A 14,201-nucleotide genomic window follows, 5' to 3' on the forward strand; every position below is an offset into this window, starting at 1 on the left:
GGTGTGTTACCTGTCTGGTGTGTTACCTGTCTGGTTTGTTACCTGTCTGGTGTTTTACCTGTCTGGTGTGTTACCTGTCTGGTGTGTTACCTGTCTGGTGTGTTACCTGTCTGGTGTGTTACCTGTCTGGTGTGTTACCTGTCTGAAGTGTTACCTGTCTGAAGTGTTACCTGTCTGAAGTGTTACCTGTCTGGTGTGTTACCTGTCTGGTGTGTTACCTGTCTGAAGTGTTACCTGTCTGATGTGTTACCTGTCTGGTGTGTTACCTGTCTGAAGTGTTACCTGTCTGGTGTGTTACCTGTCTGAAGTGTTACCTGTCTGGTGTGTCTGGTGTGTTACCTGTCTGAAGTGTTACCTGTCTGGTGTGTTACCTGTCTGATGTGTTACCTGTCTGGTGTGTTACCTGTCTGGTCTGTCTGTTGTATTACCTGTATGGTGTGTTACCTGTCTGGTGTGTTACCTGTCTGAAGTGTTACCTGTCTGAAGTGTTACCTGTCTGAAGTGTTACCTGTCTGAAGTGTTACCTGTCTGAAGTGTTACCTGTCTGAAGTGTTACCTGTCTGGTGTGTCTGGTGTGTTACCTGTCTGAAGTGTTACCTGTCTGATGTGTTACCTGTCTGGTGTGTTACCTGTCTGGTGTGTTACCTGTCTGAAGTGTTACCTGTCTGGTGTGTCTGGTGTGTTACCTGTCTGAAGTGTTACCTGTCTGGTGTGTTACCTGTCTGATGTGTTACCTGTCTGGTGTGTTACCTGTCTGGTGTGTTACCTGTCTGAAGTGTTACCTGTCTGGTGTGTCTGGTGTGTTACCTGTCTGGTGTGTTACCTGTCTGATGTATTACCTGTCTGATGTATTACCTGTCTGAAGTGTTACCTGTCTGAAGTGTTACCTGTCTGGTGTGTCCGGTGTGTTACCTGTCTGAAGTGTCTGGTGTGTTACCTGTCTGGTGTGTTACCTGTCTGGTGTGTTACCTGTCTGAAGTGTTACCTGTCTGAAGTGTTACCTGTCTGGTTTGTTACCTGTCTGAAGTGTTACCTGTCTGAAGTGTTACCTGTCTGAAGTGTTACCTGTCTGAAGTGTTACCTGTCTGGTGTGTTACCTGTCTGAAGTGTTACCTGTCTGGTGTGTCTGGTGTGTTACCTGTCTGAAGTGTTACCTGTCTGGTGTGTTACCTGTCTGGTGTGTTACCTGTCTGGTGTGTTACCTGTCTGAAGTGTTACCTGTCTGGTGTGTCTGGTGTGTTACCTGTCTGGTGTGTTACCTGTCTGATGTATTACCTGTCTGATGTATTACCTGTCTGAAGTGTTACCTGTCTGGTGTGTCCGGTGTGTTACCTGTCTGAAGTGTTACCTGTCTGGTCTGTCTGGTGTGTTACCTGTCTGGTGTGTTACCTGTCTGGTGTATTACCTGTCTGGTGTGTTACCTGTCTGGTGTGTTACCTGTCTGGTTTGTTACCTGTCTGGTGTGTTACCTGTCTGGTGTGTTACCTGTCTGAAGTGTTACCTGTCTGGTGTGTTACCTGTCTGACGTGTTACCTGTCTGACGTGTTACCTGTCTGGTGTGTTACCTGTCTGATGTGTTACCTGTCTGGTGTGTTACCTGTCTGGTGTGTTACCTGTCTGAAGTGTTACCTGTCTGGTGTGTCTGGTGTGTTACCTGTCTGGTGTGTTACCTGTCTGATGTATTACCTGTCTGATGTATTACCTGTCTGAAGTGTTACCTGTCTGAAGTGTTACCTGTCTGGTGTGTCCGGTGTGTTACCTGTCTGAAGTGTCTGGTGTGTTACCTGTCTGGTGTGTTACCTGTCTGGTGTGTTACCTGTCTGAAGTGTTACCTGTCTGAAGTGTTACCTGTCTGGTTTGTTACCTGTCTGAAGTGTTACCTGTCTGAAGTGTTACCTGTCTGAAGTGTTACCTGTCTGAAGTGTTACCTGTCTGGTGTGTTACCTGTCTGAAGTGTTACCTGTCTGGTGTGTCTGGTGTGTTACCTGTCTGAAGTGTTACCTGTCTGAAGTGTTACCTGTCTGGTGTGTTACCTGTCTGAAGTGTTACCTGTCTGGTGTGTTACCTGTCTGAAGTGTTACCTGTCTGGTGTGTCTGGTGTGTTACCTGTCTGAAGTGTTACCTGTCTGGTGTGTTACCTGTCTGGTGTGTTACCTGTCTGGTGTGTTACCTGTCTGGTGTGTTACCTGTCTGAAGTGTTACCTGTCTGGTGTGTCTGGTGTGTTACCTGTCTGGTGTGTTACCTGTCTGATGTATTACCTGTCTGATGTATTACCTGTCTGAAGTGTTACCTGTCTGGTGTGTCCGGTGTGTTACCTGTCTGAAGTGTTACCTGTCTGGTCTGTCTGGTGTGTTACCTGTCTGGTGTGTTACCTGTCTGGTGTATTACCTGTCTGGTGTGTTACCTGTCTGGTGTGTTACCTGTCTGGTGTGTTACCTGTCTGGTGTGTTACCTGTCTGGTTTGTTACCTGTCTGGTGTGTTACCTGTCTGGTGTGTTACCTGTCTGGTGTGTTACCTGTCTGGTGTGTTACCTGTCTGGTGTGTTACCTGTCTGGTGTGTTACCTGTCTGGTGTGTTACCTGTCTGAAGTGTTACCTGTCTGAAGTGTTACCTGTCTGGTGTGTCTGGTGTGTTACCTGTCTGAAGTGTTACCTGTCTGATGTGTTACCTGTCTGGTGTGTTACCTGTCTGAAGTGTTACCTGTCTGGTGTGTTACCTGTCTGAAGTGTTACCTGTCTGGTGTGTCTGGTGTGTTACCTGTCTGAAGTGTTACCTGTCTGGTGTGTTACCTGTCTGATGTGTTACCTGTCTGGTGTGTTACCTGTCTGGTCTGTCTGTTGTATTACCTGTATGGTGTGTTACCTGTCTGGTGTGTTACCTGTCTGGTGTGTTACCTGTCTGAAGTGTTACCTGTCTGAAGTGTTACCTGTCTGAAGTGTTACCTGTCTGAAGTGTTACCTGTCTGAAGTGTTACCTGTCTGGTGTGTCTGGTGTGTTACCTGTCTGAAGTGTTACCTGTCTGATGTGTTACCTGTCTGGTGTGTTACCTGTCTGAAGTGTTACCTGTCTGGTGTGTTACCTGTCTGAAGTGTTACCTGTCTGGTGTGTCTGGTGTGTTACCTGTCTGAAGTGTTACCTGTCTGGTGTGTTACCTGTCTGATGTGTTACCTGTCTGGTGTGTTACCTGTCTGGTGTGTTACCTGTCTGAAGTGTTACCTGTCTGGTGTGTCTGGTGTGTTACCTGTCTGAAGTGTTACCTGTCTGGTGTGTCCGGTGTGTTACCTGTCTGAAGTGTCTGGTGTGTTACCTGTCTGGTGTGTTACCTGTCTGGTGTGTTACCTGTCTGAAGTGTTACCTGTCTGAAGTGTTACCTGTCTGGTTTGTTACCTGTCTGAAGTGTTACCTGTCTGAAGTGTTACCTGTCTGAAGTGTTACCTGTCTGAAGTGTTACCTGTCTGGTGTGTTACCTGTCTGAAGTGTTACCTGTCTGGTGTGTCTGGTGTGTTACCTGTCTGAAGTGTTACCTGTCTGAAGTGTTACCTGTCTGGTGTGTTACCTGTCTGAAGTGTTACCTGTCTGGTGTGTTACCTGTCTGAAGTGTTACCTGTCTGGTGTGTCTGGTGTGTTACCTGTCTGAAGTGTTACCTGTCTGGTGTGTTACCTGTCTGGTGTGTTACCTGTCTGGTGTGTTACCTGTCTGAAGTGTTACCTGTCTGGTGTGTCTGGTGTGTTACCTGTCTGGTGTGTTACCTGTCTGATGTATTACCTGTCTGATGTATTACCTGTCTGAAGTGTTACCTGTCTGGTGTGTCCGGTGTGTTACCTGTCTGAAGTGTTACCTGTCTGGTCTGTCTGGTGTGTTACCTGTCTGGTGTGTTACCTGTCTGGTGTGTTACCTGTCTGGTTTGTTACCTGTCTGGTGTGTTACCTGTCTGGTGTGTTACCTGTCTGAAGTGTTACCTGTCTGGTGTGTTACCTGTCTGAAGTGTTACCTGTCTGAAGTGTTACCTGTCTGACGTGTTACCTGTCTGGTGTGTTACCTGTCTGGTGTGTTACCTGTCTGGTGTGTTACCTGTCTGGTGTGTTACCTGTCTGGTGTGTTACCTGTCTGGTCTGTCTGTTGTGTTACCTGTATGGTGTGTTACCTGTCTGGTCTGTCTGGTGTGTTACCTGTCTGGTGTGTTACCTGTCTGGTCTGTCTGGTCTGTATGGTGTGTTACCTGTCTGAAGTGTTACCTGTCTGGTGTGTTACCTGTCTGGTGTGTTACCTGTCTGGTGTGTTACCTGTCTGGTGTGTTACCTGTCAGGTGTGGTACCTGTCTGGTGTGTTACCAGTCAGGTGTGTTACCTGTCTGGTGTGTCAGGTGCGTTACCTGTCTGGTGTGTTAACTGTCTGGTGTGTTATCTGTCTGAAGTGTTACCGGTCTGAAGTGTTACCGGTCTGAAGTGTTACCTGTCTGAAGTGTTACCTGTCTGAAGTGTTACCTGTCAGGTGTGTTACCTGTCTGGCGTGTCTGGCGTGTTACCTGTCAGGTGTGTTACCTGTCTGGAGTGTCAGGTGTGTTACCTGTCTGGTGTGTTACCTGTCTGGTGTGTTACCTGTCTGATGTGCTACCTGTCTGTTGTGTTATCTGTCTGTTGTGTTACCTGTCTGGTGTGTTACCTGTCTGGTCTGTCTGGTGTGTTACCTGTCTGATGTGTTACCTGTCTGGTGTGTTACCTGTCTGGTGTGTTACCTGTCTGGTGTGTTACCTGTCTGAAGTGTTACCTGTCTGAAGTGTTACCTGTCTGAAGTGTTACCTGTCTGAAGTGTTACCTGTCTGAAGTGTTACCTGTCTGAATTGTCACCTGTATGGTGTGTTACCTGTCTGGTGTGTGTTACCTGTCTGAATTGTTACCTGTCTGGTGTGTTACCTGTCTGGTCTGTCTGTTGTATTACCTGTATGGTGTGTTACCTGTCTGGTGTGTTACCTGTCTGATGTGTTACCTGTCTGGTGTGTTACCTGTCTGGTGTGTTACCTGTCTGAAGTGTTACCTGTCTGAAGTGTTACCTGTCTGGTGTGTCTGGTGTGTTACCTGTCTGAAGTGTTACCTGTCTGAAGTGTTACCTGTCTGATGTGTTACCTGTCTGGTGTGTTACCTGTCTGAAGTGTTACCTGTCTGGTGTGTTACCTGTCTGAAGTGTTACCTGTCTGGTGTGTCTGGTGTGTTACCTGTCTGAAGTGTTACCTGTCTGGTGTGTTACCTGTCTGATGTGTTACCTGTCTGGTGTGTTACCTGTCTGGTGTGTTACCTGTCTGAAGTGTTACCTGTCTGTTGTGTCTGGTGTGTTACCTGTCTGGTGTGTTACCTGTCTGATGTATTACCTGTCTGATGTATTACCTGTCTGAAGTGTTACCTGTCTGAAGTGTTACCTGTCTGGTGTGTCCGGTGTGTTACCTGTCTGAAGTGTTACCTGTCTGGTCTGTCTGGTGTGTTACCTGTCTGGTGTGTTACCTGTCTGGTGTGTTACCTGTCTGGTGTGTTACCTGTCTGAAGTGTTACCTGTCTGAAGTGTTACCTGTCTGGTTTGTTACCTGTCTGAAGTGTTACCTGTCTGAAGTGTTACCTGTCTGAAGTGTTACCTGTCTGAAGTGTTACCTGTCTGGTGTGTTACCTGTCTGAAGTGTTACCTGTCTGAAGTGTTACCTGTCTGAAGTGTTACCTGTCTGGTGTGTTACCTGTCTGGTGTGTTACCTGTCTGAAGTGTTACCTGTCTGGTGTGTCTGGTGTGTTACCTGTCTGAAGTGTTACCTGTCTGGTGTGTTACCTGTCTGGTGTGTTACCTGTCTGGTGTGTTACCTGTCTGAAGTGTTACCTGTCTGGTGTGTCTGGTGTGTTACCTGTCTGGTGTGTTACCTGTCTGATGTATTACCTGTCTGATGTATTACCTGTCTGAAGTGTTACCTGTCTGGTGTGTCCGGTGTGTTACCTGTCTGAAGTGTTACCTGTCTGGTCTGTCTGGTGTGTTACCTGTCTGGTGTGTTACCTGTCTGGTGTATTACCTGTCTGGTGTGTTACCTGTCTGGTGTGTTACCTGTCTGGTGTGTTACCTGTCTGGTTTGTTACCTGTCTGGTGTGTTACCTGTCTGGTGTGTTACCTGTCTGAAGTGTTACCTGTCTGGTGTGTTACCTGTCTGACGTGTTACCTGTCTGAAGTGTTACCTGTCTGAAGTGTTACCTGTCTGACGTGTTACCTGTCTGACGTGTTACCTGTCTGGTGTGTTACCTGTCTGGTGTGTTACCTGTCTAGTGTGTTACCTGTCTGGTGTGTTACCTGTCTGGTGTGTTACCTGTCTGGTGTGTTACCTGTCTGGTCTGTCTGTTGTGTTACCTGTATGGTGTGTTACCTGTCTGGTCTGTCTGGTGTGTTACCTGTCTGGTGTGTTACCTGTCTGGTCTGTCTGGTCTGTATGGTGTGTTACCTGTCTGAAGTGTTACCTGTCTGGTGTGTTACCTGTCTGAAGTGTTACATGTCTGGTGTGTTACCTGTCTGGTGTGTTACCTGTCAGGTGTGGTACCTGTCTGGTGTGTTACCAGTCAGGTGTGTTACCTGTCTGGTGTGTCAGGTGCGTTACCTGTCTGGTGTGTTAACTGTCTGGTGTGTTATCTGTCTGAAGTGTTACCGGTCTGAAGTGTTACCGGTCTGAAGTGTTACCTGTCTGAAGTGTTACCTGTCAGGTGTGTTACCTGTCTGGAGTGTCAGGTGTGTTACCTGTCTGGTGTGTTACCTGTCTGTTGTGTTATCTGTCTGTTGTGTTACCTGTCTGGTGTGTTACCTGTCTGGTCTGTCTGGTGTGTTACCTGTCTGATGTGTTACCTGTCTGGTGTGTTACCTGTCTGGTGTGTTACCTGTCTGATGTGTGTTACCTGTCTGATGGGTGTTACCTGTCTGAAGTGTTACCTGTCTGGTGTGTGTTACCTGTCTGGTGTGTTACCTGTCTGGTCTGTCTGGTGTGTTACCTGTCTGGTGTGTGACCTGTCTGGTCTGTCTGGTGTGTGTAACCTGTCTGGTGTGTTACCTGTCTGGTGTGTTACCTGTCTGATGGGTGTTACCTGTCTGGTGTGTTACCTGTCTGGTGTGTCTGGTGTGTTACCTGTCTGGTCTGTCTGGTGTGTTACCTGTCTGGTGTGTTACCTGTCAGATGTGTCTGGTGTGTTACCTGTCTGATGTGTTACCTGTCTGGTGTGTTACCTGTCTGGTGTGTTACCTGTCTGGTGTGTTACCTGTCTGGTGTGTTACCTGTCTGGTCTGTCTGTTGTATTACCTGTATGGTGTGTTACCTGTCTGGTGTGTTACCTGTCTGGTGTGTTACCTGTCTGGTGTGTTACCTGTCTGGTGTGTTACCTGTCTGAAGTGTTACCTGTCTGAAGTGTTACCTGTCTGGTGTGTCTGGTGTGTTACCTGTCTGAAGTGTTACCTGTCTGATGTGTTACCTGTCTGGTGTGTTACCTGTCTGAAGTGTTACCTGTCTGGTGTGTTACCTGTCTGAAGTGTTACCTGTCTGGTGTGTCTGGTGTGTTACCTGTCTGAAGTGTTACCTGTCTGGTGTGTTACCTGTCTGATGTGTTACCTGTCTGGTGTGTTACCTGTCTGGTCTGTCTGTTGTATTACCTGTATGGTGTGTTACCTGTCTGGTGTGTTACCTGTCTGGTGTGTTACCTGTCTGGTGTGTTACCTGTCTGAAGTGTTACCTGTCTGAAGTGTTACCTGTCTGAAGTGTTACCTGTCTGAAGTGTTACCTGTCTGGTGTGTCTGGTGTGTTACCTGTCTGAAGTGTTACCTGTCTGATGTGTTACCTGTCTGGTGTGTTACCTGTCTGAAGTGTTACCTGTCTGAAGTGTTAACTGTCTGGTGTGTTACCTGTCTGAAGTGTTACCTGTCTGGTGTGTCTGGTGTGTTACCTGTCTGAAGTGTTACCTGTCTGGTGTGTTACCTGTCTGATGTGTTACCTGTCTGGTGTGTTACCTGTCTGGTGTGTTACCTGTCTGAAGTGTTACCTGTCTGGTGTGTCTGGTGTGTTACCTGTCTGGTGTGTTACCTGTCTGATGTATTACCTGTCTGATGTATTACCTGTCTGGTGTGTTACCTGTCTGAAGTGTTACCTGTCTGGTCTGTCTGGTGTGTTACCTGTCTGGTGTGTTACCTGTCTGGTGTATTACCTGTCTGGTGTGTTACCTGTCTGAAGTGTTACCTGTCTGAAGTGTTACCTGTCTGAAGTGTTACCTGTCTGGTTTGTTACCTGTCTGAAGTGTTACCTGTCTGAAGTGTTACCTGTCTGAAGTGTTACCTGTCTGGTGTGTCTGGTGTGTTACCTGTCTGAAGTGTTACCTGTCTGAAGTGTTACCTGTCTGAAGTGTTACCTGTCTGAAGTGTTACCTGTCTGAAGTGTTACCTGTCTGGTGTGTTACCTGTCTGAAGTGTTACCTGTCTGGTGTGTCTGGTGTGTTACCTGTCTGAAGTGTTACCTGTCTGGTGTGTTACCTGTCTGGTGTGTTACCTGTCTGGTGTGTTACCTGTCTGAAGTGTTACCTGTCTGGTGTGTCTGGTGTGTTACCTGTCTGGTGTGTTACCTGTCTGATGTATTACCTGTCTGATGTATTACCTGTCTGAAGTGTTACCTGTCTGGTGTGTCCGGTGTGTTACCTGTCTGAAGTGTTACCTGTCTGGTCTGTCTGGTGTGTTACCTGTCTGGTGTGTTACCTGTCTGGTGTATTACCTGTCTGGTGTGTTACCTGTCTGGTGTGTTACCTGTCTGGTGTGTTACCTGTCTGGTTTGTTACCTGTCTGGTGTGTTACCTGTCTGGTGTGTTACCTGTCTGAAGTGTTATCTGTCTGGTGTGTTACCTGTCTGACGTGTTACCTGTCTGAAGTGTTACCTGTCTGACGTGTTACCTGTCTGGTGTGTTACCTGTCTGGTGTGTTACCTGTCTGGTGTGTTACCTGTCTAGTGTGTTACCTGTCTGGTGTGTTACCTGTCTGGTGTGTTACCTGTCTGGTGTGTTACCTGTCTGGTCTGTCTGTTGTGTTACCTGTATGGTGTGTTACCTGTCTGGTCTGTCTGGTGTGTTACCTGTCTGGTGTGTTACCTGTCTGGTCTGTCTGGTCTGTATGGTGTGTTACCTGTCTGAAGTGTTACCTGTCTGGTGTGTTACCTGTCTGAAGTGTTACATGTCTGGTGTGTTACCTGTCTGGTGTGTTACCTGTCAGGTGTGGTACCTGTCTGGTGTGTTACCAGTCAGGTGTGTTACCTGTCTGGTGTGTCAGGTGCGTTACCTGTCTGGTGTGTTAACTGTCTGAAGTGTTACCGGTCTGAAGTGTTACCGGTCTGAAGTGTTACCTGTCTGAAGTGTTACCTGTCTGAAGTGTTACCTGTCAGGTGTGTTACCTGTCAGGTGTGTTACCTGTCTGGCGTGTTACCTGTCAGGTGTGTTACCTGTCTGGAGTGTCAGGTGTGTTACCTGTCTGGTGTGTTACCTGTCTGTTGTGTTATCTGTCTGTTGTGTTACCTGTCTGGTGTGTTACCTGTCTGGTCTGTCTGGTGTGTTACCTGTCTGATGTGTTACCTGTCTGGTGTGTTACCTGTCTGGTGTGTTACCTGTCTGATGTGTGTTACCTGTCTGATGGGTGTTACCTGTCTGAAGTGTTACCTGTCTGGTGTGTGTTACCTGTCTGGTGTGTTACCTGTCTGGTCTGTCTGGTGTGTTACCTGTCTGGTGTGTGACCTGTCTGGTCTGTCTGGTGTGTGTAACCTGTCTGGTGTGTTACCTGTCTGGTGTGTTACCTGTCTGATGGGTGTTACCTGTCTGGTGTGTTACCTGTCTGGTGTGTCTGGTGTGTTACCTGTCTGGTCTGTCTGGTGTGTTACCTGTCTGGTGTGTTACCTGTCAGGTGTGTCTGGTGTGTTACCTGTCTGATGTGTTACCTGTCTGGTGTGTTACCTGTCTGGTGTGTTACCTGTCTGGTGTGTTACCTGTCTGGTGTGTTACCTGTCTGGTGTGTTACCTGTCTGGTGTGTTACCTGTCTGGTGTGTTACCTGTCTGGTGTGTTACCTGTCTAAAGTGTTACCTGTCTGGTGTGTCTGGTGTGTTACCTGTCTGGTCTGTCTGGTGTGTTACCTGTCTGGTGTGTTACCTGTCTGGTGTATTACCTGTCTGATGTGTTACCTGTCTGGTGTGTTACCTGTCTGGTGTGTTACCTGTCTGACCTGTCTGGTGTGTTACCTGTCTGGTGTGTTACCTGTCTGGTGTGTCTGGTGTGTTACCTGTCTGGTGTGTTACCTGTCTGATGTGTTACCTGTCTGGTGTGTGTTACCTGTCTGGTGTGTGTTACCTGTCTGGTCTGTCTGGTGTGTTACATGTCTTGTGTGTTACCTGTCTGCAAAGGAACAGAGATGTGCATTCTCCAGTTGGTTCGTACTACAGCTCTGCCAGCTGTCTCCAGCCTCACCACCATGGTGCTGTCTGTGGGTTCCTTCTCTATACGGTCACTCACATCCTAACAAATCAAATTTCAAATCAAATGTATTTATATAGCCCTTCATACATGAGCTGATATCTCAACGTGCTGTACAGAAATCCTGCCTAAAACCCCAAACAATGCAGGTGTAGAATCAAAAAAAAAACTACTAACTAAAACTACAGTCAAATATCAACTTACTAGGCTGATCTATAATGAGAAGTCATTTCATTCTCAATCACACTTTTGTCCCTCCAACAGTTAGTTTTAGGAGAGCCCTATTGTGATTATCAGCTGTCGTCAAACACACAAGGACATGAAGAGAAGACCCTCTGATCCTCTATTCTCTATCTAGATTCTCAACAGTTAGTTCTAGAAGACTCTCTAAGACTCTATCTAGATTCTCAACGGTTAGTTCGAGAAGCCTCTAAGATTCTCTATTCTCTATCTAGATTCTCAACGGTTAGTTCTAGAAGACTTTCTTCCTCTATTGTGTGTAGCAGAATCTACGAGATGAAAAGTTGAAAATACTTTGGTAGAGGGGTAGGGAGGTAGAGGGGTAGGGATATAGAGGGGTAGAGGGGTAGGGAGGCAGGGGGGTAGAGGGGTAGGGAGGTAGAGGGGTAGAGGTAGAGGGGTTGGTGGGTAGAGGGGTACCTGGAAGAACTGAAGTTGCTTATCAGGGCTCCAGAAGAACGGGTGTTTAAGAATAGAGGAAGTGGAGGGGCGGGACTCTGGATCGCTGTTGATCATTCGCTCTATCAGGTCCCGCGCTATGACGTCATCTGACGGACACACAACACAGCCAATTAGAGCACAGCTCTCAATCAGAATGACAGAATCTCAAGAGTCTCTAAACGACAGACGACACACACCCACCATGCACGTCATCCAGGAAGTGTGTGAGGAAGTACTCCCCGGTCAGGATGTTAGCTTGGCGTCGTAGCGTGTCACCAAACGGGTGCTGCCCCCTACTGACCACGTAGTAGAACACACAGCCTGCCGAGAACACATCCACCGCCTGGTCACAACGGGTCTAGAGAGAGACACAACATTATTATAGTTAGAACACTGTAGAACACAGGAAGTAGTATTATAGTAGTATTAGAACACAGGAAGTAGTATTATGGTAGTAGTAGAACATACTAGAGAGAGGAGTAGTATTATAGTAGTAGTAGAACACACTAGAGAGAGAAGTAGTATTATAGTAGTAGTAGAACACACGAGAGATAGGAGTAGTATTATAGTAGTAGTAGAACACACTAGAGAGAGTAGTATTATAGTAGTAGTAGAACACACTAGAGAGAGAGGGGAGTATTATAGTAGTAGTAGAACACACTAGAGAGAGGAGTAGTATTATAGTAGTAGTAGAACACACTAGAGAGAGGAGTAGTATTATAGTAGTAGTAGAACACACTAGAGAGAGGAGTAGTATTATAGTAGTAGTAGAACACACTAGAGAGAGTAGTATTATAGTAGTAGTAGAACACACTAGAGAGAGGAGTAGTATTATAGTAGTAGTAGAACACACTAGAGAGAGGAGTAGTATTATAGTAGTAGTAGAACACACTAGAGAGAGGAGTAGCATTATAGTAGTAGTAGAACACACGAGAGATAGGAGTAGCATTATAGTAGTAGTAGAACACACGAGAGATAGGAGTAGTATTATAGTAGTAGTAGAACACACTAGAGAGGAGTAGCATTATAGTAGTAGTAGAACACACTAGAGAGGAGTAGTATTATAGTAGTAGTAGAACACACTAGAGAGGAGTAGCATTATAGTAGTAGTAGAACACACTAGAGAGGAGTAGTATTATAGTAGTAGTAGAACACACTAGAGAGAGTAGTATTATAGTAGTAGTAGAACACACTAGAGAGAGGAGTAGTATTATAGTAGTAGTAGAACACACTAGAGAGAGGAGTAGTATTATAGTAGTAGTAAAACACACTAGAGAGAGGGGAGTAGTATTATAGGTGTAGTAGAACACACTAGAGAGAGGGAGGAGTAGTATTATAGTAGTAGTAGTAGAACACACTAGAGAGAGGGAGGAGTAGTATTATAGTAGTAGTACAACACACTAGAGAGAGTAGTATTATAGTAGTAGTAGAACACACTAGAGAGAGGAGTAGCATTATAGTAGTAGTAGAACACACTAGAGAGAGTAGTATTATAGTAGTAGTAGAACACACTAGAGAGAGAGGGGAGTATTATAGTAGTAGTAGAACACACAAGAGAGAGGAGTAGTATTATAGTAGTAGTAGAACACACTAGAGAGAGAGGGGAGTAGTATTATAGTAGTAGTAGAACACACTAGAGAGAGGAGTAGTATTATAGTAGTAGTAGAACACACTAGAGAGAGAGAGGAGTAGTATTATAGTAGTAGTAGAACACACTAGAGAGAGAGAGGAGTAGTATTATAGTAGTAGTAGAACACACTAGAGAGAGGAGTAGTATTATAGTAGTAGTAGAACACACTAGAGAGAGGAGTAGTATTATAGTAGTAGTAGAACACACTAGAGAGAGGAGTAGTATTATAGTAGTAGTAGAACACACTAGAGAGAGGAGTAGTATTATAGTAGTAGTAGAACACACTAGAGAGGAGTAGTATTATAGTAGTAGTAGAACACACTAGAGGGAGGAGTAGTATTATAGTAGTAGTAGAATACACTAGAGGGAGGAGTAGTATTATAGTAGAACACACTAGAGAGAGGAGTAGTATTATAGTAGTAGTAGAACACACTAGAGAGAGAGAGGAGTAGTATTATAGTAGTAGTAGAACACACTAGAGAGAGGAGTAGTATTATAGTAGTAGAACACACTAGAGAGAGGAGTAGTATTATAGTAGTAGTAGAACACACTAGAGAGAGGAGTAGTATTATAGTAGAACACACTAGAGAGAGGAGTAGTATTATAGTAGTAGAACACACTAGAGAGGAGTAGTATTATAGTAGTAGTAGAACACACTAGAGAGAGGAGTAGTATTATAGTAGAACACACTAGAGAGAGGAGTAGTATTATAGTAGTAGAACACACTAGAGAGAGGAGTAGTATTATAGTAGTAGTAGAACACACTAGAGAGAGGAGTAGTATTATAGTAGAACACACTAGAGAGGAGTAGTATTATAGTAGTAGTAGAACACTGTTACGGATACAGTTATCCTGTGTGTGTGTGTGTATCCTGTGTGTGTGTGTATCCTGTGTGTGTGTTTCTTTTCTCTCCTTCTCCCCTCACAGGTGAAAATCATCACTCCCCAATCAATCATCAATCAGAAGACACACCTCCTCCAATTTCCTGACCTATCACAGTTCCTTCCCCATGGTTTAAAAACCCCATTTGTTTGTTCTAGAGCCCAGCTCAGCTCAGCTCAATCTCTCTGTAAATGCCATGTCTGTAGGTCTCTGTGTTTCACTCTCGCTTTGTGTCTTAACCTCTCTTTTGTTTAAGCACCTCATAGCACTTTGTCATCACCTGTGAGTATTGTTTTTGGTTATGGTGTTTGTGTTTGATTGCTGGTGGAAAAGGGGGAAACCAAGACAAGTCGCCCATGGGCATACACTACCCGTAGGTGAACTTTGTTAAATACACTAGTTAGAACTGGGCGGACCACCCACTGTATTGTTGGTTAGTTAGTTAGCTGTTGTTAAAGTAGGCTAGTCTAGCTTAGGGGTGTTTTTGAATACTTATTGTTTCTTTCCTTG

At 45.7% G+C, this 14,201-nt stretch overlaps 1 protein-coding gene across 2 annotated transcripts in view; it reads right to left on the minus strand.

Moving 5' to 3' along the window:
* Positions 1-14,201, minus strand: part of ern2 (endoplasmic reticulum to nucleus signaling 2) — an 89,890-nt gene that overhangs the window by 8,303 nt on the left and 67,386 nt on the right. For both annotated transcript variants that reach the window (XM_064958708.1, XM_064958700.1), the window contains exons 19-21: positions 11,381-11,537; positions 11,159-11,286; positions 10,417-10,540 (exon numbers count right to left, since the gene is read on the minus strand). In XM_064958708.1, the coding sequence (XP_064814780.1) occupies positions 10,417-10,540; positions 11,159-11,286; positions 11,381-11,537 (409 nt within the window). The remainder of the gene's footprint in view (positions 1-10,416; positions 10,541-11,158; positions 11,287-11,380; positions 11,538-14,201) is intronic.

Source organism: Oncorhynchus masou, chromosome 5 (genome assembly GCF_036934945.1).
Source record: "Oncorhynchus masou masou isolate Uvic2021 chromosome 5, UVic_Omas_1.1, whole genome shotgun sequence".
NCBI classification, from domain to species: domain Eukaryota; kingdom Metazoa; phylum Chordata; class Actinopteri; order Salmoniformes; family Salmonidae; genus Oncorhynchus; species Oncorhynchus masou.